The 27600-nt window shown below is 40.5% G+C and overlaps 1 protein-coding gene across 1 annotated transcript in view; it reads right to left on the bottom strand.

The window, feature by feature from the left end:
- ERC2 (ELKS/RAB6-interacting/CAST family member 2) overlaps positions 1-27600 on the bottom strand; it is an 866017-nt gene that overhangs the window by 355902 nt on the left and 482515 nt on the right. Inside the window, exon 13 of the mRNA XM_073811247.1 lies at positions 2489-2624. Within this exon, the coding sequence (XP_073667348.1) occupies positions 2489-2624 (136 nt within the window). The remainder of the gene's footprint in view (positions 1-2488; positions 2625-27600) is intronic.

The following is a 27600-nucleotide window of genomic DNA, read 5'->3' on the forward strand; positions in this document are numbered from 1 at the left end:
TTACAGATGAGGAAATGGAGGCTTAGGCAAGTTAAGTAACCTGCTCAAGGACACTCAGCTAGTAAATTTTAAAGCTTGAATCCCAGGCACTCTAGCTCCAGAGTCAGCTAAGAAAGGTAACAACAACACTTAACTTCACTGCCACCATGGCCAGTTGGTCTATTATGTTTTGTGCTCTGACTGTACCTTGCTCTCTGCAGCCTCTGTACTTTCTCTGATAGTTCTCCTGGCCGGTGAGCCTTCTCTACTGCTCTGTTCCTTCCATGTCAAACTTATTCACCTCCAATCCCATCTATCGCATGAAGTCTCTCTGCCACTCCACAGTTTTCTTACCTTCCTCTCTTAATTCTCCAGAACTCTCACTATTTGAAGACAGTCAGATCTGGATTTCGGTCCTGACTTTGCCACTTACTAGCTAAATAATTTTGGGCAAGTTACTTACCCTCTAACGGCCTTCCTCTTCTCATATATCAAATGGTAGTGAATATACCCCTTATTATGGTTATAGTGGATCTCTGTGATTTTATCTGCCTAGCACCTGTTCTGAACAGAACTCCTCTCTTTCTTGTGGGAGATCACCTGTCCTCAATCTCAGCTCAGCAGATTTGGGTGAGGTTAACCCTTTCCCCCCAGGTTCCAGGTAATCATATAACTTGATCCTGGCCTGGCCAATTTATTTATTCTATCGGCCTTTGAATTTTTGCTAGAATTACTCAGAAAGATCCTTTCTCCTCCCCCTGTGGTGGCTGCACTTACAGAATGTAGGCTGGCTGCTGGTGGCCATAGTTGGCATCACTGTGGACAGCCTTCCTGAGACTCAAGGCAACAAAGAGCAAAGCATGCCTGTGAGTAGAATGAAGACAGATTCCTGATGCCATTGCTTGAATATCTGCATGTAGTCAGACCTGAATTCCTCTCCTGGCCTTTTCAGTTTATTAAGCCAACAGATTCCCCCCAACTTTTTTTTTTTTTTTTTTTTGCTTAGTTCAAGTTGTTGTGTTCCTGTCACTTGGAAATAAGACTCCCAACTAACCCAGTTGACATAAGAATTTAATAGGTGCTATAAAGTACATAGCACAGTACACAGCACACTGAAAATTCAATAAATGGTACCCGCTACTGTTATTGTTCCTCTACATTAGTTTCTTGAAGGCAGGAAGACCTGAAGGCAGATCTATGTCCACCCCTTACTAGGATGCCACTTCATAACTTTTCTGAGACTCTGGTATTACCTTATATAAAATTGCCAGCATTATTGGTGAGGAATAAATAAGAATACATGTCTGACAAGGCAACAAAATTCTGCAAATTTTAGTTATTATTATCTCAGTTTGTAGGCTCTAATATAACATCTCATAAGATTCATGGGAGAATTAACAACCAAAACCCTGGGTGTCAAAAACATTGAGGAAGCCATGGATTCAAATAAACTACCAGTCCATCTTAAGATGATCTCAGGAGTGAAAAAAGGACCTGATGCTACTATCATGCTATCCAAATCAGGCATCGATGTAAAGGGGCTTCACTGACACCATTAAGGCACCTCCAGGACACAGAGAAAATAGAAACTAATACTGACTAAGTAAGCACCTTGGGCCATGTTCTGTGCAAGACATTTCCTTGGATTTCCTACTCTGGAATAATTATTTATTTCTCTTTTGGTCAATTAAAAAAATGAATTATGAGTACATATTGAAATTATCTAACTTCTTCTATCTCCAAGGAGGAAACCTAATATATAACTAGAGAAAGACACTAATTAATAAGCAGAATTTAACATGAACTCTGGCCAACTCGAACTTGAACTGCTCTGTTTAAAGGCACACTGGAATACATAAAGGGACTTCAAAGCAAATGCCCTGTTTTAGCTTGAATGTTTTATTGAACACATGGGGAGAGCTCTTTTGCCAAAAACAGGGATGGTTAATGAGGAAAAATTGGTGTTTTCCATCAGCCGGTTGGTTTCCGAGATAGGCCATCCATTCAGAGATAACTATATTCCACAGAAAAGACAGAATAATGATCACAGCCTTGGAGTTTTGAACAAAACAAAACCAGTTCTGTAAACTGTCTGAAGTCAGTTTAATGCATCCTCTTCCAAACACTTTCTGTGATAATACTCATACATTTCCCTTCTGACACCAAAACGAGTTCAATATAATTCTAAAAGGAAGACATGTCTGTTTGAAGCTTCTTGCCAAATCTATAACTGCAGCCCTTGCCTTTTAAGGTGAGGTACAGGAACCAAGAGACTGTGTGTAGCATTAGTAGTCTCCACTGTAGCCAGCCTTTCTTGGGCACTATTTTGAAAATGATGCTTTGAACTCGGAAAGACCTATTGGGCTCCCTGGGAGTACACTGTTAGTGCTGGACTCAGAGCAAAGGCAAGTCCACCATTTCCATGCATATTTTCCCACAGCAAGGAGTATATGTTGGAGGGAGTCAATCTCCAATTATTTAAGGGTTAAGAGGAGAAGGCTGGGCTCACCTGCAAATGCTGAGAGTTGTCAGCCATGCTATCCTCTCGCCTGCGGACTTCTTCCAGTAACTGGGCATTCTTCTTTTTTTCCAACTGTTGATTGTGCTTGAGGTTGGCCACCTTCTTATTCTGATCCTTCATATGCCTGAGAAAAGTCAGCACAGTTTGGTTAAATTCAACCAGTGGAAGATAATGAGTTATCATAATAGAAATACTAAGTATAGAATATTTTGCTATGGGTTCAGAAAAATTTAGGACCTGAGAATGTTCCATTCATTCAACCACAAGCACGTCTTGAGCACTCACTCAATGCCAGGTGCCAGAATGGCAGTGAGGCTGCAGTGGTGAATGAGAAAGGTAAAGTCTTCATCTTCCTCATGGAGCTTGGAGTCCAGTGGGGGAGACAGACAAGTACCAAGGAGACACAACTTAGGATTCCTAATGTTGAAGGAAATAAATAGGATGCTGTGAGAGATGATGATGTGCATTATGTGTGGACAGGCAGTGGGGTGTGGGAATGACTGCAGTCACTGTGGCCAGGGAAACCTCCCTAAGGAGACGAGACTATGGGTGAGACTCGAAGGATCCAGCCAAGGAGACACTAGTGGAGGAGTTCCTCAGGTAGAGAGAACAGCAGGTGCAATTCCCAAGGCAGGAAAGAACACAGTTACTTCTACAAACTGGAAGGTTGACGTGAGGCTAGTCCAGGCAAGGCGGGGGTGGGGTGGGGTGGGAGCGTGGGCAGGAAGGGGCGGGGTTGGGGGAGAAGTGCGGTAGGAAAGGGGACTGCAAAGGTAGGTGGGACTCAGCGCACAGAGGCCCCTGTGGTCTGTGATGGGGCATTTACTTTCTTCTAAGTGGTTGCTTTTCTAATTACTATTATTCTTTTGGATCACATTCCTATTTTGAGATCATAATCTATTACTTTGATTTTAAAATAATAATTACAAGGCTCCAATCAAATACACTGTCATCACTTAGCTCAAACAGAATAACACTTTGGCTAATCACCATGTTAAATAAAGCCCGAGTGCTTGGAATAAAAGATCTTAATGAATCTATAGAATGTCAAAGTGCAAAATCATAAAGTGATCAAGTGAGTAAAAGACTAAAGACAGAGGACAGGTTAAAAAAACGTGTGTGTGTTGGAGGGAGTTACAGACTTAATGTGGACTATTTCACCAGTAGTGTTTAGCAAAACATTCCACAGATTTAGGCAACCATGTCGACAGCAGCTGCTATAAATCTAATCCAACACATGAGCAGGCAGGAGGGCAGTACAGAGAGCTCAGAAGCAGTGATTCCAGAAAAGGAGAGCCACAGAGCAGAATCACTTGGGGTCCTTGCTAATCCCTCTGTCCCCTCTCCCCAGCATTGCTGAGTCAGCGACTGTTACTGAGCCCTGACTCCCAAAAGAAGCGTACTGAGAATCACTGCTCTTGCAAAGTTATGAATGAGACGAAAACTAGATGATAAGCAGCAAACATGTCCAGAGGAAACCATTAATAACCAGGTGGAAGTCACGCTCAACGAGAAACCCTTATTTCTAGTCCTCATAAAATTATATACTCCCCTACTCCCTCCCACTCCAAGAAAATGAAGTTCAAGAGAATTGTTGATTAAGCCAAAAAATCTATTAGAAATCCTGCTAATAAAAATATTCAGAACACTTTGGCTCCTTATAAATATTTACAGAACCAACTGAAGCAGTGATTTTAATATTCCTGGTGGCACTTATTAAGGGGGTAAAAGGTGAGATAGAATAACCATCTTCTTAGTCGTTATTTGGATTGGATAATCACTGTCTGATGATTCTCATTTTTACAGGATACAGTAATGCATACATATGAAACTATGAACTAAGTCTACTCGCTAATCTACTTTTAGGAGATTGTCTTTTCGTTACTATAAAGATGTTAAGAATGACCTTTTGCTTCCTCATCGAAAAAGAATATAGTAGTTCCAAAGCTCATGCTAACCCAGGGCAAGCACATTTTCTAGTTGCTTAGGAAATAAGATCAGTGCTCAGTAACAGAATGTGATGGAGAGGTCAGTAATATTAGTGAGGTGGTTTAATTAGAGAACATCTTTATAAAGAAATATTTTTATTACTTTGAAATACACACTTATACGGAGCTAATTGCTAAATATTTCCCCTGCAAGTACCAGTGATGAATAAAATTGATTATTATTACAAACATCATTTGCACTGTTAAAAAACTCCCACATAGTTCTTGGAGCAGTTTGAACATATTAGACCTTACCTCCTGGGATACTGCATGTTTTTTCAATTCAAAAACAAAAAAACAAATTCAAAATCCATGCATCCCTGAAAGCTTTCCTGAATTAAGAATGAGTAGCTAAGAAAAGCGAGAAGCTGAAGTTCAGACTCTGTGATGGAGGCTGACCATCAGCATTCTCCCACCATCCCTTCAAATACTGTCTTTCTTAGGACACCCGTGATTAGAAAAGAAAAGCTGGGTTTTGAACGGCACTGCTTAGGATTTGGGCCAGTTAGATCAGTGCAGAGTAAGGTGATAAAAATGACCATCTTGTCTCTGTACACGTGGACATCACCCTGGAGAAGAGTAAATGCACCCACAGAAGCTCACTAGAAGAATGACCATAGGGAGTTTTGCTACTAATAAACTTGACATTTCAAAGAATAAAATCTGTAAGTGACTTAACAGTCCTCTTACCACCTGCAAGAGTAAATTCACACTGCATAAATGGTGCTAAACTCAGTACAGATCTCAATTGTCTCTAATTTAAGAAGGCAGAGCTCCTGGGGGTACAGACTGCAAAGCCCTCTGGCAATACTGCCTCAGGGGAAGGTGTCATTGACACCCACTTCCCAAACTCCCACCCACTAGGCAACTCAGGCATTCTAAGGCTATGCCAGAGACTGACCTACTCCATGTTTGGGAAAAGAAGGTTTTTTTGGAGTGAACTATTTCTGAAAGGAAACACCATTAAAAATATATCCAAGACACAGTTTTTCTTTTAAAAAGCAGTTACGGGATCGGGGGGTGGATAGAGGTTAGTTGGAGAGCACAGCGATAGGGTCAGTTTTCAATGTTTGCCTTAAATTGACCAGTTTCATAAAGCAAGTCATGTCACTTTTCAAAATTCAGCCATCATTAACAAATTTGGACTAAATTAAAAAATTCCAACAGGTATCAAGATCAACAATGGCTACCATATTAAGAATGAATGCCTGATGTTTCTCCAAAGAAGACATACAGATGGCTAACAGGCACGTGAGAAGATGCTCAACATCACTAATTATTAGAGAAATGCAAATCAAAACTACAATGAGGTACCATTGCACACCAGTCAGAATGGTCATCATTAAAAAGTCTACAGGGGCTTCCCTGGTGGCGCAGTGGTTGAGAGTCCGCCTGCCGATGCAGGGGACACGGGTTCGTGACCTGGTCCGAGAGGATTCCACATGCCATGGAGCGGCTGGGCCCATGAGCCATGGCCGCTGAGCCTGCGCGTCCGGAGCCTGTGCTCTGCAACGGGAGAGGCCACAACAGTGAGAGGCCCGCGTACCGCAAAAAAAAAAAAAAAAAAAAAAAAAAAAAGTAACAAATACTGGAGAGGGTGTGGAGAAAAGGGAACCCTGCTACACTGATGGTGGGAATGCAAATTGATGCAGCCACTATGGACAACAATACGGAGGTTCCTCAAAAAAATAAAAATAGAGTTGCCATATGATCCTACAATCCCACTCCTGGGCATATGTCTGGAGAAAACCACAATTCCAAAACATACATGCACCCCAATGTTCACTACAGCACTGTTTACAATAGCCAAGATATGGAAGCTACCAAAATGTCCATTGACAGATGAATGGATAAAGAAGATGTGGTTGGTGTGTGTGTGGGTGTGGGTGTGGGTGTGGGGGTGTGTGTGTGTGTGTGTGTGTGTGTGTGTGTGTGTAATGGAATAGTACTCAGCCATAAACAAGAATGAAATTATGCCATTTGTGGCAACATGGATGGACCTAGAGATTATCATACTAAGTGAAGTCAGAAAGAGAAAGACAAATACCATATGATATCACTTAGAAGTGGAATCTAAAATATGACACAAATGAACTTATCTATGAAACAGAAACAGACTCATAAACATAGAGAACAGACTTGTGGTTGCCAAGGGGGAGGGAGGGTGGAGAGGAATGGATTTGGAGTTTGGGATTAGCAGATGCAAACTATTATATAGAGAATGGATAAACAACAAGGCCCTTCTGTACAGCACAGGGAACAATATTCAGTATCCTGTAATAAAGTCTAATGGGAAAGAATACCAAAAAAAATGTATATATATGTATAGCTGAGTAACTTTGATATATGGCAGAAATTAACATAACATTGTAAATTACACCTCAAATAAAATAAATTTTAAAAAAGGAATAAATAAGCAGAATTTTGCTATTTTCACTAAAATAATCCATCAAATTAAAATTAGAAAGTATTCTCTAACTTGCTGTTGAGAGAGCATCAGGCCCTCAAAAATATTTGAATGAATGAATGCTTGCACCTATGTCACTGTCATCTCTCTATGTTAATATCTAATAGATACTATAATATTGTTTGAACTTAGAAACCATATCAAATACTTTAAAAAATCCTACACCTTCTATGAAACTCAGAATACATATTACTTTCACCAAGTTTGAGATCTCTTTCATTTATTTAAACCTTTATGATTTTTAGTTCTCCTGCCTTTAATACCATACTTTCTCCCACTTATCATACTGTGTTTGAGGGCTTAGTACCTCTCTTTTTCTTTCTTCCCAAAGGAAAGAGAACTGTTCTCTAGAATTACATAGCCTGGAGCATAGGACAGGAGATGCATATGTTTCTCTATGGGCATGTGTACATTTGCATATAAACTAGAAGATCAAAACTTCCCTTTTAAAATCTCGGCAGAAACAAGATGTCATTTTTTTACCCATCTGCTCTCAAAATCTTTAAAGATTGATAACATCCATTGTTGGAGAGAATGCAGGAATCCAGCTCTCTCACATGTGGTCAGGAATGTCATGGACAAAAGCATTTTTGGAAACCAATTTGTAAGTATCCACCACAGCGTACATACCTTTTGCCTAAGCAAACCCACTTCTAGGAAAGTAGCCTACAAAAATGCTTGCACATGTGCACAAATATATGTGTACAACAATTTTCATAGTAGCACCGTAAAAGTAAAAATTTGAAAAATGCCTAGTCATCCATCAGAAGGACACTGGCTGAAGAAATCAAGTACATTCATACTACAGAATCCTAAGCTAGCTAAGGACATGAAGGCAAAACTGAAGTATGGACATGGAAAAACCTTCAAGACGTACTGTTAAACAAAAAAGAAAGCAGGCAGAATAATACAGCAGAATAATACATATAGTCTGACCTTTTTTATGTTAAAATATAAAAGCCCGCTGGGATGTGTATGTGCACACAAATAGAAATGTCAAGTATATATACTCCCGGAAACTCCACACCAGTCTGTAAACAATGGTTATCGCTGAGAAAGGCAATTGGATTGGAGAAGGGGGAGCTTTCACAGTTTACTGTATGTATTCATATGTGTTTAAGCGATGTATAAATACAGACAAAGAAAGGCACAGATACTAAGTGCATAAGCCAATGATTTTTGACTAATCAAAATATAGAGCCTAGTCATCACCCAGCCTCATGTCCCTTCCGCCTGCCCTAAAGTAATCTCTGTTCTAACTTTTACCTACATGTATTTGTTTTGTCTATTCTTGAACTTCAAAGAATCATGCAGTACATGCTCTTTTGTATCTGACTTCTTTGACTCAAGGTAAGGTTTTGGTATCACTCATATTGTTGTATGTAAGCTCTACCTTACTGCTGAACAGTATCCCATTGCTATGAATATAGCACAGTTTGATTAGCTATTCACTTGTTAAGTGGATATTTGGGCTGTTTCCAATTTTTACTGCTAAGAATAAGCTTGCAATGAACATTCTTCTACCAGTTTTTCTTTTCCCCTGTGGACATGTTTTCATTTCTCTTGGATAAATAACTAGATGTAGGTTTAACTCACAGTGTAAAATGGTACAACCACTGTGGAAGATAACTTCTGAGTTATATGAATCTTCCAGGAGCAGCTGCAGTGCAGGGGCTAGTAGCATAAACTCTGGAGCCAGACTGCCTGGGTTTCCATCAGAAGTCCACTACTTTATAGCTGTGTGACCACAGGCAAATTTCTTAACCTCTCTGTACCTCACATATAAAATGGAAATAATTGTGTGTAACTCATAGAGCTATTGTGAAGAGTTGATAAATTAGTACAGGTAAAATGCTTAGAGCAGACTACAGTATGTTCCCTCCCTCTCACACTTAGTTTACAATATGAATGTAATCATGTCTTGTGCAATATTGTGAACACATACTTAGTGTCTTGCTCCCCACACCAGAATAGCAGGTATTCCAAATACCTCAGGCAATGGATTTTGGAATGCATTACTAAACCCTTTTTGTCATACATTTAGTTTCCACTTGTGATTTCCTTAATAATAAGATAAGTTACATTCTTGGAAGGTTATCCTAATGAAAGTGTTGCAGGAAGGTCATGACAAGCATGGATAAGTGAGCTGGGATCCTGAAGTGACTGCACAAGTAGACGGGCCACACACACACAATGGAAGCTGACAATGAGTACTGCATGCAGAATTTCCCATAATAAAAGCTTTTACTTTTAACCACTGAGATGATCCCATTTTTTTTTAAAGCTTGTAAATACCATTCAGTACTTCAGCATAGCTATACATTTTAGAAAGCTATCATAAATATTCTAAAGCTATTTTTACAGCATGCACAAATGTGCTGAATATCATCAGCATGATATTCCTTCCTGAAAGAGAAAGTATCTGGCCAACTTGGCTACTTGAATCTAGCTCTCCAGCCCCCGCCAAAAGAGCAACAAGTAGGGTCAAGGTCTTAGGACTTAGTCTCTTGGACATTGTATTTTGCAGCATCCCCTCAAGAGCAGCCTACCAGTTTGGCCACTAGCTTTGACGACTGCCTAGGTCCTTGACAAAACCCTTCAGCAGGATGCCCACTACCTCCCCATGCTTTCCTTCTTGACTTCCCTCCTCAGTAGATTCCCCCTCCCCTCCCTACCTATAGTCCTTTCTCCCTTCATTCCCTGGAGGTAAGTACCCTCCCATCTCCCTCGTTTCTGTTCCCACCTCCTCTGTGGTGTTTGGGGCTGCACAAGGATCCAGAGACAAGGCCCCCTTCAGTTAAAGCACATGATGCCAACACACTTTAAAGTGACATCATTTATCGTTTACCAGGACAGTTGGATATACCCAGAACCTGATAATATAGCTAAAGAAAGAAGGTGTTAAAGGGCAGGGAGCATTCAGATTTGAAAACTTGAGAGGTGGATCTTCCCAGAGACAAAGAGAGTCCTAGCTTTTCACCGTAGAGTATTGGGTCCCATCAGCAAAACTCTCCTTGGAGGAGATGATTCAATAAGGCTATTCCTCATTCAGCCTGATGAGAATCATTTGAGACAAATCAGGTCAAGAAACAAGACAGTAAGATGCCCCAGACCAAGGACTTTGCTGCCAGATTGGCTGCATTCTCATCACAGAGGCATCCCTTACTAAGCGTGTGACCCTGGGCAAGTTATCTCACTGTGGGGTGGGGGTATTAAAAGATTTCATAAGCCTAATGCTCTTAAAACAGTCCCTCGCACACAGTGGGTAACTTATAAATGTCAGCCTGATCCCCCTGACCCAAATAACCCTCTTCTAAAGTGTATATCTACTCCCCTCATTGCTGATTTCCCCACATGAGCCAGGAAAACCTAGAGAACAGATGACACAGCAGAAGATGGTCACAATCAGCAAGAGAAGGGTTTGTTTTCTAATAGATATTTCACTTCGGGGGAGGTTTCAAAGGGCTGACTCCTTTCAACTGTTCTCCCTTACCCTAGCCCTGAAGAATCTCCTCCGCCCAAATATCAATGGAGCACTACCCTAAGTATGAACGGAACCCAATGACTGACAGCCGAAGCTAAAGAGAGTAGATGATGGGGGCCTGTTAGAGAAGACCCCAGGGATAGAGTGCAGAGAGAGCCAGCCCTCTCTGATGCCCCCTTGCCCTCTTCTAGATGCACCTGGTAGGACTAGTATCCACAGGAAATTCAAACGGAAAAGGCAAGGCCTATTCTTCATCTGTCTCAGAACTCAATGTTCAGTCCATGGGCATTTAATAATAAGGCACTCTTTTGTCAAGTAGACCATACACAGCTGTAAGGATCACATGATTACCTAAGAAGCTTGGCTCCAATTTACTATTTACCAAGTAAATTTTACTATTTTACCAAGTAAATTCTCCCAAATGGGTCTGGTGACCCAGAGGGCACAGCCTGGTCATGTAGGCCTGAGAACTAGAATTCTTCTACAGTGAAGAATTCAATCTCATAAAATGAATATCAGTTTATTGTCAATGAAATGGTACCCAGTCAAAGTAGAAAGAAAGAAAATGAAACTGGACTGACAAATATAACAGGCATTATTACCCAGTAAAAACACAATAACAAACCTAGAGTTGTCATTCCTATAAAGTCATTCTTCAAAGTAAATTGAAAATCTAAAAGGTTGAGTCCAAAAGAAATGAGCTGTGTTTCTCTTTCCTAATTTAATTTATATTCAATAGACAGTTTTCAAAAATCTACACAGTTCACAGCAGGCTGATGGCTTGTTCTCATTTATGCTGCTGAGAAAAGCTTTCTAAAGTCTAAAAACAAGGATCACGGCAGTGTGGGAAGACACAGAGTTAGCGTCTCCCCACACCTAGGGCGCCTGCCGGCTGCTGGTGGGGGACTCTGATGCCCAAGGAGATGGGAGGAAACCCAAAGTGAACCGGTAGGACATATGGGTACTGAGGGGGGAGAAGTGGAGGCCAGACAGGATTGGCGCCTCTGAGGCCTGGGAGATCAGGATAGGCAGGTGGGAGGAGCCACCCGGGAGGAGCCATCCAGGAGGAGCTGTAGAGGAGCAGAGGGTGTTTGCCCCGCCCACTCAGGCCCGGGGAGACTGCTGAGCTCCCAGGCTGGTCCCTAGCCCTCCAAAGACCCCTCCTGACTGTGTGGGTCCCTGGGGGCATAGGAAGGAGGCCCTGGCGACCAGGAGAAGCAGGTGGGAGGGGACCTCCCAGCCCAGAGGAGCAGGAGAGGAGGGCGTTTGCCCTACTCACTCTAGCCCAGGAAGCCCAGGAGCCCCTGCTGGGCTCCCAGGTGAGGTCCCCTACCCTCTAACACCAGGGGTGGGGGGCATGCCTGGGTCCCTTCTGTTCCTTGAGCCTAAGCCCCACCCCCACAGACCCCAGGGCCTCTTCCAGCCCTGTGGGTACTAAGCATAGGCCCCACCCACCACCCAAACCTCACCCTTGCTTAGGCCCCACCCTTCACAGCCAAGGCCTTCACCCCCCTTTCTTTTTCCTTTTCCCTCCTCCTCTTTTTCACTATTGTGGTACTGATGTACCTTCCAGTTTTTGATTCATCTGTATTTTTATTTTTATATTCTTTCTAAGATATCTGTTAGTTTCCTAGTCTAATTTTATTTTTTACTTTGTTCTTTTCTCTCTTTCTCTCTTTTTTTTTTCTTTGCCACCCCACGCGGCTTGTGGGATCTTGGTTCATGAGCCGGGGGTCGGGCCGAAGCTCCTGTGGTGGGAGTTCCAAGTCAGAACCACTGGACTAACAGAGAACCTCAGACCCCAGGGAATAATCACCGGAGTGAGGTCTCACGGAGTTCCTCATATCAGCACCAAGACCCAGCTCTACCCAACAGCCTACAAACTCCAGTGTTGGAAGCCTCAGGCCAAACAACCAGTAAGACAAGAACACAATACCATGCATTAAAAAAAATATATAAGACAGCAAAAAAATATGTCACAGATGAAGGAGCAAGGTAAAAACCTACAAGACCAAATAAATGAAGAGGAAATAGGCAGTCTACCTGAAAAAGAATTCAGAGTAATGATAGTAAAGATGATCCAGAATCTCAGAAACAGAATGGAGACACGGATTGAGAAAATACAAGAAATGATTATCAAAGATCTAGAAGAACTAAAGAACAAACAAACAGAGATGAACAACACAATAATTGAAATGAAAAATACATCAGAAGGAATCAATAAGAGAATAACTGAGGCAGAAGAACAAATAAGTGAGCTGGAAGACAGAATGGTGGAAACAACTGCCAGGGAGCAGAATAAAGAAAAAAGAATGAAAAGAATTGAAGACAATCTCAAAGACCTCTGGGGCAACACTAAATGCACCAACATTTGAATTATACGGGTCCAGAAGAAGAAGAGAAAAAAGAAAGGGTCTGAGAAAATATTTGAAGAGATTATAGTCGAAAACTTTCCTAACATGGGAAAGGAAATAGTCTCCCAAGTCCAGGAAGCACAGAGAGTCCCACACAGGATAAACCCAAGGGGAAACACACCAAGACACACATTAATCAAACCACAAAAATTAATTCAAAGAAAAAATATTAAAAGCAGCAAGGGAAAAACAAAAAATACACATAAAGGAATCCCCATAAAGTTATCAGCTGATTTTTCAGCGGAAACTCTGCAGGCCAGAAGGGAGTGGCAAGATATACTTAAAGTGATGAAAGAGAAAAACGTACAACCAAGATTACTCTACCCAGCAAGAATCTCTTGCAGATTTGACGGAGGAGTCAAAAGCTTTTCAGACAGGCAAAAGCTAAGAGAATTCAGCACCATCAAACCAGCTTTATAACAAATGCTAAAGAAAATTCTCTAGGTGGGAAATACAAGAGAAGAAAAAGACGCACAAAAACAAACCCAAAATAATTAAGATAATAGTAATAGGGGCTTCCCTGGTGGCGCAGTGGTTGAGAGTCTGCCTGCCGATGCAGGGGACACAGGTTCGTGCCCGGTCCAGCTTTAAATGACACAATAGACCAGAGAGATTTAATTGATATTTATAGAACATTCCACCCCAAAGTGGCAGAAGACACTTTCTTCTCAAGTGCACATTGGAACACTCTCACTCTCAAGTGCACATTGGAACATTCTCCAGGATAGATCACATCTTGGGTCACAATTCAAGCCTTGGAAAATTTAAGAAAATTGAAATCGTATCAAGAATGTTTTTTTTTCCTTATTAAATTAATTTTATTTTAATTTTTTATTTTATTTCTGGCTGCTTTGGGTCTCCATTGCTGCATGTGTGCTTTCTCTGGTTGCAGTGAGAGGGAACTACTCTTCATTGCAGTGCACAGGCTTCTCATCGAGGTGACTTCTCTTGTTGCGGAGCATGGGCTCTATCCACGCAGGCTTCAGTACCTGTGGCACATAGGCTCAGTAGTTGTGGCTCGCGAGCTCTATAGCGCAAGCTCAGTAATTGTGGCACATGGGCATATTTGCTCCACGGCATGTGGGATCTTCCCAGACCAGGGCTTGAAACCATGTTCCCTGCATTGGCAGGCAGATTCTTAACCACTGGACCACCAGGGAAGCCTCCAAGCATCTTTTCTAACCACAACACTATGAGAATGGAATTCAATTATAGGAAAAAACTGTAAAAAACACAAATACAGGGAGGCTAAACAGTGCGCTACTAAATAACCAAGAGACCACTGAAGAAACCAAAGAAGAAATATAAAAAAATACTTAGGGCTTCCCTGGTGGTGCAGTGGTTGAGAATCCGCCTGCCGATGCAGGGGACATGGGTTCGTGCCCTGGTCCGGGAAGATCCCACATGCCGCGGAGCGGCTGGGCCTGTGAGCCATGGCCGCTGAGCCTGTGCGTCCGGAGCCTGTGCTCCGCTACGGGAGAGGCCACAGCAGTGAGAGGCCCGCGTACCGCCAAAAAAAAAAAAAAAACAAAAAAAAACTTAGAAATAAATGACAATGAAAATATGATTACCCAAAACCTATGGGATGCAGCAAAAGCAGTTCTAAGAGGGAAGTTTATAGCAATTCAGTCTCACCTCAAGAAACAAGAAAAATCTAAAATAAACAATCTCACCCTACACTTAAAACAACTAGAGAAAGAAAACCCAAAGTCCTTAGAAGGAAAGAAATCATAAAGATCAGAGGAGAAATAAATGAAACAGAAATGAGGAAAAAAATAGCCAAGATCAATAAAACTAAAAGCTGGTTCTTTGAAAAGATCAACAAAATTGATAAATACTTAGCAGGGAGAGGATGCAAATCAATAAAATTAGTAATGAAAAAGGAGAAATCACAACTGACACTGCAGAAATACAAAGGATTATAAGAGACTACTACAAACAACTCTATGCCAATAAAATGGACAACCACAAAGAAATGGACAAATTCTTAGAAACGTACAATTTTCCAAGACTGAACCAGGAATAATTAGAAAATATAAATAGGTCTATCAAAAGTAATGAAATTGAAAATGTGATTAAAACTCTTCCAACAAACAAAAGTCCAGGACCAGATGGCTTCACAGGCGAATTCTATCAAACATATAGAGAAGGGCTTCCCTGGTGGTGCAGTGGTTGAGAGTCCGCCTGCCGATGCAGGGGACATGGGTTCGTGCCCCAGTCTGGGAGGATCCCACGTGCCATGGAGCGGCTGGGCCCGTGAGCCATGGCTGCTGAGCCTGCGCGTCTGGAGCCTGTGCTCCGCAACGGGAGAGGCCACAAACAGTGAGAGGCCCACGTACCGCAAAAAAAAAAAAAAAAAAAAGAAACATATAGAGAAGAGTTAACACTGATCCCTCTCAAACTCCTCCAAAAAATAGCAGAGAGAGAAACACTCCCAAATGCATTGTACGAAGCCACCATCACCCTGATACCAAAACCAGAAAAAGAAAATTATAGACCAATATCACTGATGAACATAGATGCAAAAATCCTCAACAAAATACTAGCAAACAGGATCCAACAGATAAAAGGATCAAACACCATGATCAAGTGGGATTTATCCCAGGGATGCAAGGATTCTTCAATATATGCAAATCAATCAATGTAATACACCACTTTAACAAATTAAGGAATAAAAACCATATGATCATCTCAATAGATGCAGAAAAGTCTTCTGACAAAATTCAACACCCAATTATGATAAAAACTCTCCAGAAAATGGTCATAGTGGGAACCCACCTCAACATAATAAAGGCCATATATGACAAACCCACAGCAAGCATCATACTCAATGGTGAAAAACTGAAAGCATTTCCACTAAGATCAGGAACAAAACAAGGATGTCCACTCTTGCCACTCTTATGCAGCATAGTTTTGGAAGTCCTAGCCACAGCAATCAGAGAAGAAAAAGAAATAAAAGGAATACAAATTGGAAAATAAGAAGTAAAACTGTCACTGTTGATGACATGATACTATACAAAGAAAATCCTAAAGATGTCACCAGAAAGCTACTAGAACTAATCAGTGAATTTGGTAAGGTTGCAAGATACAAAATTAATGCACAGAAATCTCAGGAATTCCTATACACCAACAACGAAAAATCAGAAAGAGAAATTAATGAAATATTCCCATTTACCATTGCAACAGAAAGAATAAAATACCTAGGAATAAACCTGCCTAAGGAGATGAAAGACTTGTACTCAGAAAGCTATAAAACACTGATGAAAGAAATCGAAGATGACATAAACAGAAGGAGAAATATACCATGTTCTTGGATTAGAAGTATCAACACTGTGAAAATGACTATACTACCCAAAGCAATCTACACATTCAATGCAATCCCTATCTAACTACCAATGGCATTCTTCACAGAATTAGAACAAAAAATTGTACAATTCATATGGAAACAAAAAAGACCCCGAATAGCCAAAGCAATCCTGAGAAAGAAAAACAGAGTTGGAGGAATCAGGCTCCTCAACTTCAAACTATACCACAAAGCTACAGTAATCAAGACAATATGGTACTGGCACAAAAACAGAAATATAAATCAATGGTACAGGATAGAATGCCCAGAGATAAACCCACGCACCTATGGGCACCTAATTTACAACAAAGGAAGCAAGAACATACAATGGAGAAAAGACAGCCTCCTCAATAAGTGGTGCTGGGAAAACTAGACAGTTACATGTAAAAGAATGAAATTAGAACACTACCTAACACTATACACATAAATAAACTCCAAATGGATTACAGACCTAGATGTAAGGCCAGACACTATCAAACTCTTAGAGGAAAGCATACGCAGAACACTCTATGACATAAATCACAGCAAGATTCTTTTTGACCCACCTCCTAGAGCAATGGAAATAAAAACAAAAATAAACAAATGGGACCTAATGAAACTTAAAATCTTTTGAACAGCAAAGGAAACCATAAACAAGATGAAAAGACAACGCTCAGAATGGGAGAAAATATTTGCAAATGAAGCAACTGACAAAGGGTTAACCTCCAAAATATACAAGCAGCTCATGCAGATCAAAAAAACAAAGAACCCAATCCAAAAATGGGCAGAAGACCTAAATAGACATTTCTCCAAAGAAGATATACACATTGCCAACAAACATATGAAAAGATGCTCAACATCACTAATCATTAGAGAAATGCAAATCAAAACTACAATGAGGTATCACCTCACACCAGTCAGAATGGCCATTATCAAAAAATCTAGAAACAATAAATACTGGAGAGGGTGTGGTGAAAAGGGAACCCTCCTGCACTGTTGGTGGGAATGTAAATTGATACAGCCACTATGGAGAACAGTATGGACATTCCTTAAAAAACTACAAATAGAACTACCATATGACCCAGCAATCCCACTACTTGGCATAGACCCTGAGAAGTCATAATTCAAAAAGAGACATGTACCACAATGTTCATTGCAGCACTGTTTACAGTAGCCAGGACATGGAACCAACCTAAACATCCAACGACAGATGAATGGGTAAAGAAGATGTGGCACATATATACAATGGAATATCACTCAGCCATAAAAAGAAACTAAACTGAGTTATTTGTAGTGAGGTGGATGGACCTAGAGTGTCACACAGAGTGCAGTAAGTGAGAAAGAGAAAAAAGGAATACCATATGCTAACGCATATATATGGAATCTAAAACAATTTTTTAAATGGTACTGATGAACCTAGTTGCCGGGCAGGAGTAAAGAGCTAGAGATAGAAAATGGACTTGAGGACATGGGGTGGGAGGGGGAAGATGGGGTGAAGTGAGTGTAGCATCGACACACATACACTACCGAATGTAAAATAGTTGGCTGGTGGGAAGCAGCCGCATAGCACAGGGAGATTGGCTCGGTGCTTAGCCATAACCTAGAGGGGTGGCATAGGGAGGATTGGAGGGAAACTCAAGAGGGAGGGGATATGGGGACACGTGTATGCATATGGCTGATTCGCTTTGCTGTGCCACAGAAACTAACACAGTATTGTGAAGCAATTATACTCCAATAAAGATCTATTAAAAAATAAAAAAAAAATAAAAGTGAAAACAAGGATCAGCAAACTTTTTCTGTAAAAGGCTATCCAGTAAATATTTTAGGCTTTGCGGACTATATAACCTTTGTAAACAATACTCAACTTTGCCTCAATTTTGTCATTGTAGCATGAAAGTGGCCACAGATTAACATGTACACAAATGCGTGTTGCTGTACTCGAATAAAACTTTATTTATAAGAACAGATGGCAGGGCTGGATTTGGTCCATGAGCCAGAATTTGCTGAACCCAGCACAGGAGCAAATAATCACAGCAGCAAATGCTCACGTCACATGATGTGTTCTAAGCACCTTACATATATTAGCTCACTTAATCCTCACAACCCTATTAAGTGGGTCCTTTGATTATTCTTCTTACAGGTGAAAGTTACAGAGTAACTGAGCAGCAGAGGCAGAATTCTTAGTCATTCTGGCTCCAGAGGCCACCCACAGCCCTTTAATTACTGTGCTGTGCCAACCGACTGTGGAGGGTGTTGCAGAGTTCCTTCACACCACTGTCCCACCACCTCTTCTCCCAAGCAGCCCCAGAAAGCTCTAGTGAGTAGCAACAGACATTCTCAGGATACAATCCCTGTTCTGCAGTCCATCTACTTTAAGGCACACCACACCAAACTTCACAGCATGCCCTGGGCAGCAACTTGGTTGACTTGTAGAGGGAGAGATACATATGAGATCATTACCCAAGAATATTAGCTTTCCGCCAGGGGAGACTTGGAGTGCAAGGTGGGAGTTTAACAGCTTCAAACTTCATGGTGGCAGCAACATTTACTGAAATGAAGACCCAGCTATGAAGCAGAACACAAAACCAACAAGGACGCCATGCAATTTCCCTACTAATTTCCGGTCTCTGGACCTGTTAACCTCAATGTGACCACTTTTTGAACAAATTATTAGGTTTTATGGATGAGTCTACCTCCACAAGTAGAAATGTTTAGTGCATTTCATATCCTGGGACTTCACCGCCTCATAATGAGCTTGATTCTTCTTCCTGTATAAACATTTAATCGGAGACTAAGAGTTTGGAGATGATAAAGTAAGTGAAGATGAAAGTAGAAGCTCAACAAAAATGGAAAGTAAGAGAAAAACAACGAGGCAAGGACAGTTGCACGATAGTAACAGATCTTAGGACAGAAATTCTGGGACCACGGGGGCAAACCCAAGACAGAGCCCAGACCTAAGATTAAAACTCCTGCCCTGTTCCCCCCTCAAATTTTCTCCTTGCATATCATTCACTTCTTTTCAAATTAAAAATATGCAATCTGAACATTTTAAAAACAAAACATTTGTATAACTGCCACAATTCCATGGAGTACTGTATTCTTATAAAAGTCTCTGATTCCGCCGTTAGACACAGGCACATTACGGCCAGTTTGGTGGGGTACCAGCTGTATTTACAGTTTGGGGTACTATAAAAAACATATGGAAACTGTGAAAATTGAACACCAGGGGGCTAATGTTGGAGGAAACCAACATTCCACAGTCTGGCCAGAGGTTGGAGGTGATTTGCCCAGACAATATACAGCGAAAGCAACCTGTGAGCACAGGGGCACTTCATGTATGCAAGATCTGTTTTTATTGCATTCAACCCGGAATAGGGCTGTAGCAGCCCAGATATAAAATAAAGCAAAGGCATAAGAAGATAAAAATCTTACATGCTGATTTTCCAAACTAGAGTACAGAAATAATGTGTCAGGATTTATATTATTTCCTGTCAGAAAGCCATGTTAAAATATTGCTAAACAACAAAAGCACCCTCTGTTTCTCGATGTCATATGTCAGGCACTGTGCTAAGAACTGTAAAAATATAATCTCAGTTAAACAAAACAACGTCCTTATATCAAAAGTACTTTTATCCGTCTTTTATAGATGAAGAAAATGAGGCTTAGCGAGGTTAAGTAATTGGCCCAACATAATACAGTTAATAAGCAGGGGATCTGTAACTTGAACTATCATTTCTATGATGCCTAAGCTTATGGTCTTATCTATTATGCTATATAAAAATCATAAAATATTACTCTACGTTATTAGGAAATCTTTGCCACAAAAGTACATGGGGCATTCTGGCCAGACCAAGATATTCCTTTTTTTTTGAGAGCTACGATCTTTTTTTTCTAAGAGGGAGCAAAGCACTAGCTTCAATAAGTAAGTTATACTCTCTTTAGGATCTGGACCATCTGAGGCATGGCTTATCAGACCTTCCCAAAGATAGACTAACACCAAATCAGTTGATGCCTAACAAAGTACCACAGATTTAGCAGCCTAAAACAACACATTTATTATCTTACAGCTTCTGTAAGTCAGAAGTCCAGGCACAGCTTGGCTGGTCCCTCTGCTCCTGGTCTTGCCAGGCTAAAATCAAGATGTTAGCCAGACTGCATTTCTCATCTGTAGGCTTAAATGGAGAAGAATGTGTTTCCAGGCTCATTCAGGTTGTTGGAAAAATTCCTTTCTTTGCAGCTGTATGAATGAGATTCCTAACTCTTTACTGGCTTCGGCTGTAGGCTGTCCTCAGGTCCTAGAGGCTGCTCGTAGTTCCTTGCCATATGGCCCTCACCACAGGCAGTTCACATGGCTGTTTGATTCTTGGAGGCCAGCAGGAGAATCTGTCTCTCCAATCTGCTAAGGGAGAGTCTTATCATGGGAGTGCTACCCCATCACTTCTGCCATATAACATACCCTAGCCTAGGGAGTGGCATCCATCAGTTTACCATATCCTATTAGCTAGATGTAGGTCACAGGTCCTGCCCACACTCAAGCGGAGGGGATTATTCAAGAGTGTGAAAACCAGGGGGCAGAGATCACGGGGACCATATTAGAATTCTGTCTACCATATGTCCTATCCAATAGAATTTTTCACAATTATGGAACTGTTCTACTTCTATGCTGTCCAATATAGTAGCCACTTGCCACGTGTGGCTACTGAATATCTAAAACGCAGCTAGTAGAACTGCGCAACTATAGAACTGACTTTTCAAGATTATCTAATCTTAGTTAATTTAAATAGTCACATGAGGCTTGTGGCTACCATGTTGGACAGCACAGATCTGGACATTAACCAATGTCCAAATTATATGCTAATTATTTTTTAAAACGTTTTAAAACTTTATTTTATTTTGTTTGTGCTAATCTTTCAAAAGATTTCCCAGTTTTTTACTGCCAATTTCAAACATTTCTTGGGGACTATTTACTTCAGTATGTAAGCAACAGACTTCATTTTTCCATTTCCCAAACTTCTTCCAAACCATTTTCACCAATGTAACCTAAGGCATCTGGAAGGCCTAACTTATGGCCAATGAGGGGTTATGGAAATTTATGCATCTTTATACTTTCCCAAGTATTTATCCCCATGACAACACACTGCAAAAATAAACGCCTGTTCTTTCCACTCTTCTTCTTGTAACTCAAACCTCTTGTAACTCTTAGTCTAATGTCTTTACTCTAATGAGTAAAACAGAATCAGTGGTGGGTGGTGGATGAAGTGAAAATCAGTGAAGGATAACCAAGTGGCAGAATTATCAACAAAGAGGGCGTAAGCCACTTTCCCCCAGTTGTATGAGAAGACAGAACGAACCACTTCCCCACACAATTGCCTCAACACAATTAACCACTTCCAAAATCCAACGCTGTAATGCCACCTATTTCAGTTTCACTTGATGATGTTTTTCTTAACTCAGTGATTTACAAACAGTGTTATGTCAGCACTAACCCTGCAGGATGTTAATAATTGTTACCAGAACAAAAACAGAAAACAAGAAAAGAAGGGTTAGGATTAAATAAGTCTTGAGAGCACAAAAATAAATGTGAACTAGTTTCTTACGCTGCAGGACTTTTCAGAGCCTTTACTATTATAAAGTACACTGTGAATCTCCAGAAAGGGATATGGTAGGATGTTTATTAGACTTATTTGATCCAAAGCTTTTTCCCCCCAGGATCTTCCCACTGAATTATTGCTCTGAGGTACAAAGTCTGAGGAATAATAGTGTTAATCAGGGTTTCCCAAACTTTAGTCATTAGTGTATCATCTCAATGATTTTTGCTATACCATGCATTACCTGCGTTACTTACTTAATATTTCTCTTTAAATATTCTTACCTTACATACCTTTTAGCCTTAGATTCTTTCTAAGCAAGAATTAGTGTAACCACATGTTTGATCTGCAAGTTATGACGTTCTAGTACAAAGAGGCATAGCTAATAAAATATATATTCATCTGTACTACCTAAAAGCATCCTCATTTTTAAACACATAACTAAAAACAATAAAGGTTCCTGGGTACCACTAAAGCCACAGCTAAAAATGATAGATACAGCGTTTAAGAACAAGAGGAACAAGAACCATGTCCCTGTCTTCCCTGTGTGGCTGATGAGATTATTGCTCAGAGCAGTTAAGTGACTCGCACACACTCACTCATGTCTAAGATCCTCAGCATCAATGGGAACTGCCAGATGAGCTATGAGGTAAAAGCAGGTATGTGTGGTTGCCACTAAGCTGGTCCCCAGGTTTCATCAATTACAGCTTCTTGAAACGTGTCCTTCTTCAGTACTAAGGTAAGACACCCTCTGCTGTAGTTTAGCATCTTCATATTCCCAGGGACGTGCAGATGGTTGACCTTCACTTTCACCTTAAGAAATTGCAGCCCTGACCAACCTGGGGATTCTGCTTGAAAGCAGAACAATGTCTCTCCTTTGCTTTTCAAAAGCAGCACCAAAAGGCCATCCAGGTGGAATCTGGAGGGCCCTGGGTCAGCTCTAGTAGCTTCAGCTAGCAACAAAGCCAAAGGGACAGTGGGACAGAGTGAGCTTAAGAGCCATGCCTTGGCACCCGATTGCATGGGTTCAAATCTCAGATCAACCATTTCTTCACTGAAGGACCTGGGACCTGTGAATTATTTTTCTTGTATCACTTTCCTTATCTGCAGAATAGTATATGAACAGTAAAACAATACTTGCTCAAAGGAGAACTAAGATAGAGATAAGGCATGGAGAATGCCTGGCACATAGTAAGGGATCTATAAATGCCACCTTATAGTAATTTTAATGATAAGGAAAAGAATAATAACAGCAAGAGTGGCTTAGGTTCTCCATACATCCAGGCTGACTTACTGTAGGGGACAGACACCTTTACTCAGTGACACCTGTTAAAGGATACTGTGTGCTGGACAAAGCTATTGGAAAGAAGGCCCCCATCCGCCACAACCCCATGCCCCAGGACTCACAAAGCACCAAGAAGATGGCGCCTATCTGAAGTCCTGGGTTATCTCAGCTTCACAGTTAAAAGTTCAGACCTCAGGAGGCAGTGTGACGGGACTACTGAACGCTTTAGGGCCACACGTCTGCCTCTGCCCCATTGGTCATGTGCCTCAAGTCTGGGGTCTGATCTAAATTGCTTTAAAAGTAATAAAGATATAAAGATGTGGCATTTCTTGACCCCCTGTGTTTATGGAGCAGGACTTAGCTCTGCTATATAAGTTAGAACAACTCCCAGCCACTTCACAGTCATAGAATACACTTGGGCAGCTTTTATTCCATCTGTCCTTCTTTGTGAATCAATGCACTCCTGTTTTCTCAATTGCCCCTGTGAAAAGGTCTTCTACTTGATAACAATTACTCAAACCAAAACAATCAGAGAATACCAAGATCCAGCCTAGACTTCTGTCATTTCAGGAAGATTCTGAAAGAGAATGACCTCTCAGACCTCCTCCAGAACCTATCTGCAGATTCCTGACCACAGGATCATCAGCCTTCCTTCTCAGGCTTCCCTTCTTCTGACCCAGTCTACTTCCTCAAGGGATGCATCTTCCATACTAGAGCTGTGATAGGATCTTTACCAGGAGGGATGCAGGAAAATCCTGAGCATCCAGTTTTTCATCTCCTTTCTAGTTTCCATCTGGATGGCAATGCTTCTGGAGCTCCCAGAGGCAGGGTGGCCCAACTTTTAGGAATGTTCTCCCATCTAAAAAAACCCACGGAGCAGCCACAAACACTCAGGGTCATAAGCATGCATGCTACAGAAGGTAGCATTTCATCAGCATCTCTCTGGACTAGACAATGTGCATGTTTAATCCTCAAGACCACTTTGCGATGTAGGTACTGTTATCCCTATCATAGACCAGAAATATGAAGATGAGCAGGTAACCAACGTGCTTAGAGGACTCTTCCATTTAGAAGGAGGCAGAGCTAAGTTCCATCCCAATCTGTTATACTCCAAAACTCATGTTATTTTCCTAACCTATCATTGCTATTCTTGCATTTACCTCACTTGCTAATTTCGTATCACAGCTAACAAGGATAATCCTTCTACTAAAAACAAACAAAAACACCACTACCCAGCTGTAAGACTGTTTTCCCAAAGCCATGTCACCACCACTCCCCATCAGCAGTTCCAAGCATCTTCTCTTCTCACCACAAAAAACTCAGCAAATATGTGTTTCCCACATCAGAAGATACACACGTACATATATACACACACATATATACCTACATATATATGTACACACGTATTTAGTTCACATACACATACTACTTATATTTATTTCACATAAACATACACACCAATATACATACATATTTATTTATTTCACACACACACTCCTGCGAAGTGCCTGTGAAGGCATCTCTCCTTTAGGCAAAGGCTCTATCTGCTGTATAAAAAGACACTACAAGAGACTAAAAACCATCTAAGACTGTGAAGACAGATGAACAGACTAGAGGAAGCCTGCTCTAACATTCCTCATATAGCATCCAAGGAAACCATTTACCCAGTGAATGGCTAAGGTTTGGGGAATAACTGAAGTTTTATAGTTTTATAAAATTCCTACAGGATAGTGACGAATGACTCTATTTAATATAGCTATAGTGTAATTTAGAAAGGATAACTAAAGTTACACTGTATAAACTGATCTTTCTACACAAGTAGGTAATATCCTATTAATTTTTTTTACTTTTATGAGAAAAACACCTTCAATATTAATTAGATGAATGTAAAAATACTTAAGATTCAAGATAAAGCATTAAAAAAAATAAATTCACTTGCAAAAAGTAGGTGTTTTGCTCTGCTAAGTGGTCTCAAGCTTGGATTTTACACGCCATGCAGTGATTCTTATTACTGAGTCCATTCGCTGGTATAAATCCTAAATTCTTTCTTGTTGCCCCTTATAAAATCAGAATTCTTCTTTATCCAAAGAGATCAGAAGCAAAAAAGATCTACCTCTTTCCTAGTGGAAGAAACTGAAAGCCCTCATAAATTCAACATATCCAAAGTTCACTCCATGAGGAAAGCAACATCCTATTAGAAAATAATATGTTAAATTCTTACTAAATTTTTATACCATAGTGAATTCAAGTCCTATGTTGTTTGCATTTTTAATTAATTGATTTTCTTTCCATTTGATCTTTCTTTTCTTTTTAATACTACATTTTAATTTGGATCTTCTAGAAAGCCAGGCTATTTGTTTCCCTCCTGAATGTGGAAGTGAAATAATTCCTGGCTGTTGGCACTTAATTTGTATATTGTTGTTTGGCAGAAATTGATTAAAGTCCTGGCAACACCTGAACACACGCTGGTTAAAAAAAAAAAATCACAAGTTTCTCACTGACTGAACTGTTGGGAATGGAATATTTTATGATACAGATTCACAAATCTCTACGAACTGGAAGCATTTCCTGGGCAATTAATCAAGGGGAACTTTTATGTAAAAACACATCTCGACTGAGCTATTTACAAAAGATCCCACAAGCTGCAATGACTAATTATAAGTCTCAGACCTGGGCAGTTTGCTGAAATGCTTTTCTTCAGGTCATTAAAAATACCAATGACAACATACAAATTCAGCAAGAAGAATAAACTAACTACGGGAAGTTACAATTACAGAAAGGAATTATTCAAAGTATGTGACCTTTGCACAAAAATGATGTACATTTATTTGATACAACAGACGCTCCTCTATTTTGCCCCTTTGATAGGTCTGCTGTAATTCCCACTAACATTAATGAGAGATATGTGCTAAAAATGAATCACTGCTAACTCCAGCCATCTGTGCATTCCTGGTACAAATAAAATTGAATGTCATCACTACCCTATTGGATTTCTCGGTAATGCTCTTTGCTGATAAGAACTTTGAAAAAATACCAATGGCTTTTTTTCCTTTTTCTTACTCATACAAAGCATGCCCATTCCCCTTGCTACATAAAGGAGTCCATTCTACTCTGAATCCAGGCAGCCACTGAGAGGTGGGGTGAGATAAATCCCTGCTTATCAAGATAACTATTTCCCCCCTCAGTATAAATGGAGACAAAGTATACCCAGACTCTAATGATTAAAATGGCCAAATTCTTAGCAGGTTAACTCATTACCTTTCATCCTTCTCTTGCCAGCCCTGAAAGCTAAGTAGCTGTCTTAACAGCCTGCAGCAGTCACTTCCGAACAACCCTCTTGCCCTACAGCTATGCTAAAATGGAGTTAATTCATTTTTCCTTTATGAATTACTGGCTGTCAAGAATTTTAGAAAGGTCCCAGGCTTTAATGGAGACCTTTGAAAAGAGAGGCCATGTACTGGAGGACCCAAGGAGGGATGCTGGGGAGCCAGAAAAGCAGGAAGATTGGAAAGCCACTGGTCAGGAATTGGAAAAATAAATACATATATATGGTGGAAGAGAGGCTCATGTGACTATCTCCAAACACAGCCAAGTGTTTCCTCAGTAAGAACTGGGGACATACAGCAACCCAGGGCCATGCAGTTATAACTTCACTTCTCTGAGCAGCCAGCCACCCAGCCGATCCTCAGCAAGCCAAACGTTTTCAAGGGCCCCTTCATACACCTTCTTGGAGTGGGTGGAGGGTGTGTTAAGCCTTGCTTCTGGAAATCCAAGTGTCTAATGGATCAGGTGGGTCATTTCTTCCTCTCAAGCTGCACAGAGGGCTGTGGTGCTTGGGGTCCTCTCTTAGATTCGATCATTAGGTCTAGTTTTATATGACATGTGATGACAGAACTGCTAAGAATATTTATTAGCTTGGCTAACAACTAAAGAAGAAATGGTAATCACAGCTCTCTGGAGAGGCTTTTTAAATTTCATTTTATGGCACTATAAAATGAGGCCATACCCTGAGCATTTAAAATGGGCAAATTATTTCGTTGGAAGGAGCTCAAATTTTGAAGTTTAGTCATATCAATAGACAAAAGCTAAGTGAATATTCAAGATAAAGTCCATTTCAAATGTAGCTACTAAGACTTCAGCAGAAGAGAGTAAGCATTTATTTGGTATGAGTGGTCACATGTGTGTTTGTAGGAGTATGAATATCTGGGGTCTAGATTACACTTTGAATAAGTTCTTAATATTTGGTAAAGCATTCCTAATCCTACCTCATAGAACCCTTGAAAAAGCAGTGCCAACGTAAAACTGTCAACTGGTAATTTATTTGTAAGCAACATATTTAATTACAATAGTACAAATTCACTTACTTTCCCTGAGAGCCTAATTTTTAAAGCTATTACTTTATTATTTAGATTGTCATTTTATTATTTAAAATATCAATTAATTACTTGAAAATTGTCAACTATTATGTATTGGACAATTTTTTAAATAGAACACAGCAAATATAAATGTAAAATTACCAGTACACAAAAGAATATAAGAAATCATATATCTA

The sequence above is a fragment of the Tursiops truncatus genome, chromosome 10 (genome assembly GCF_011762595.2).
Source record: "Tursiops truncatus isolate mTurTru1 chromosome 10, mTurTru1.mat.Y, whole genome shotgun sequence".
NCBI classification, from domain to species: Eukaryota; Metazoa; Chordata; class Mammalia; order Artiodactyla; family Delphinidae; genus Tursiops; species Tursiops truncatus.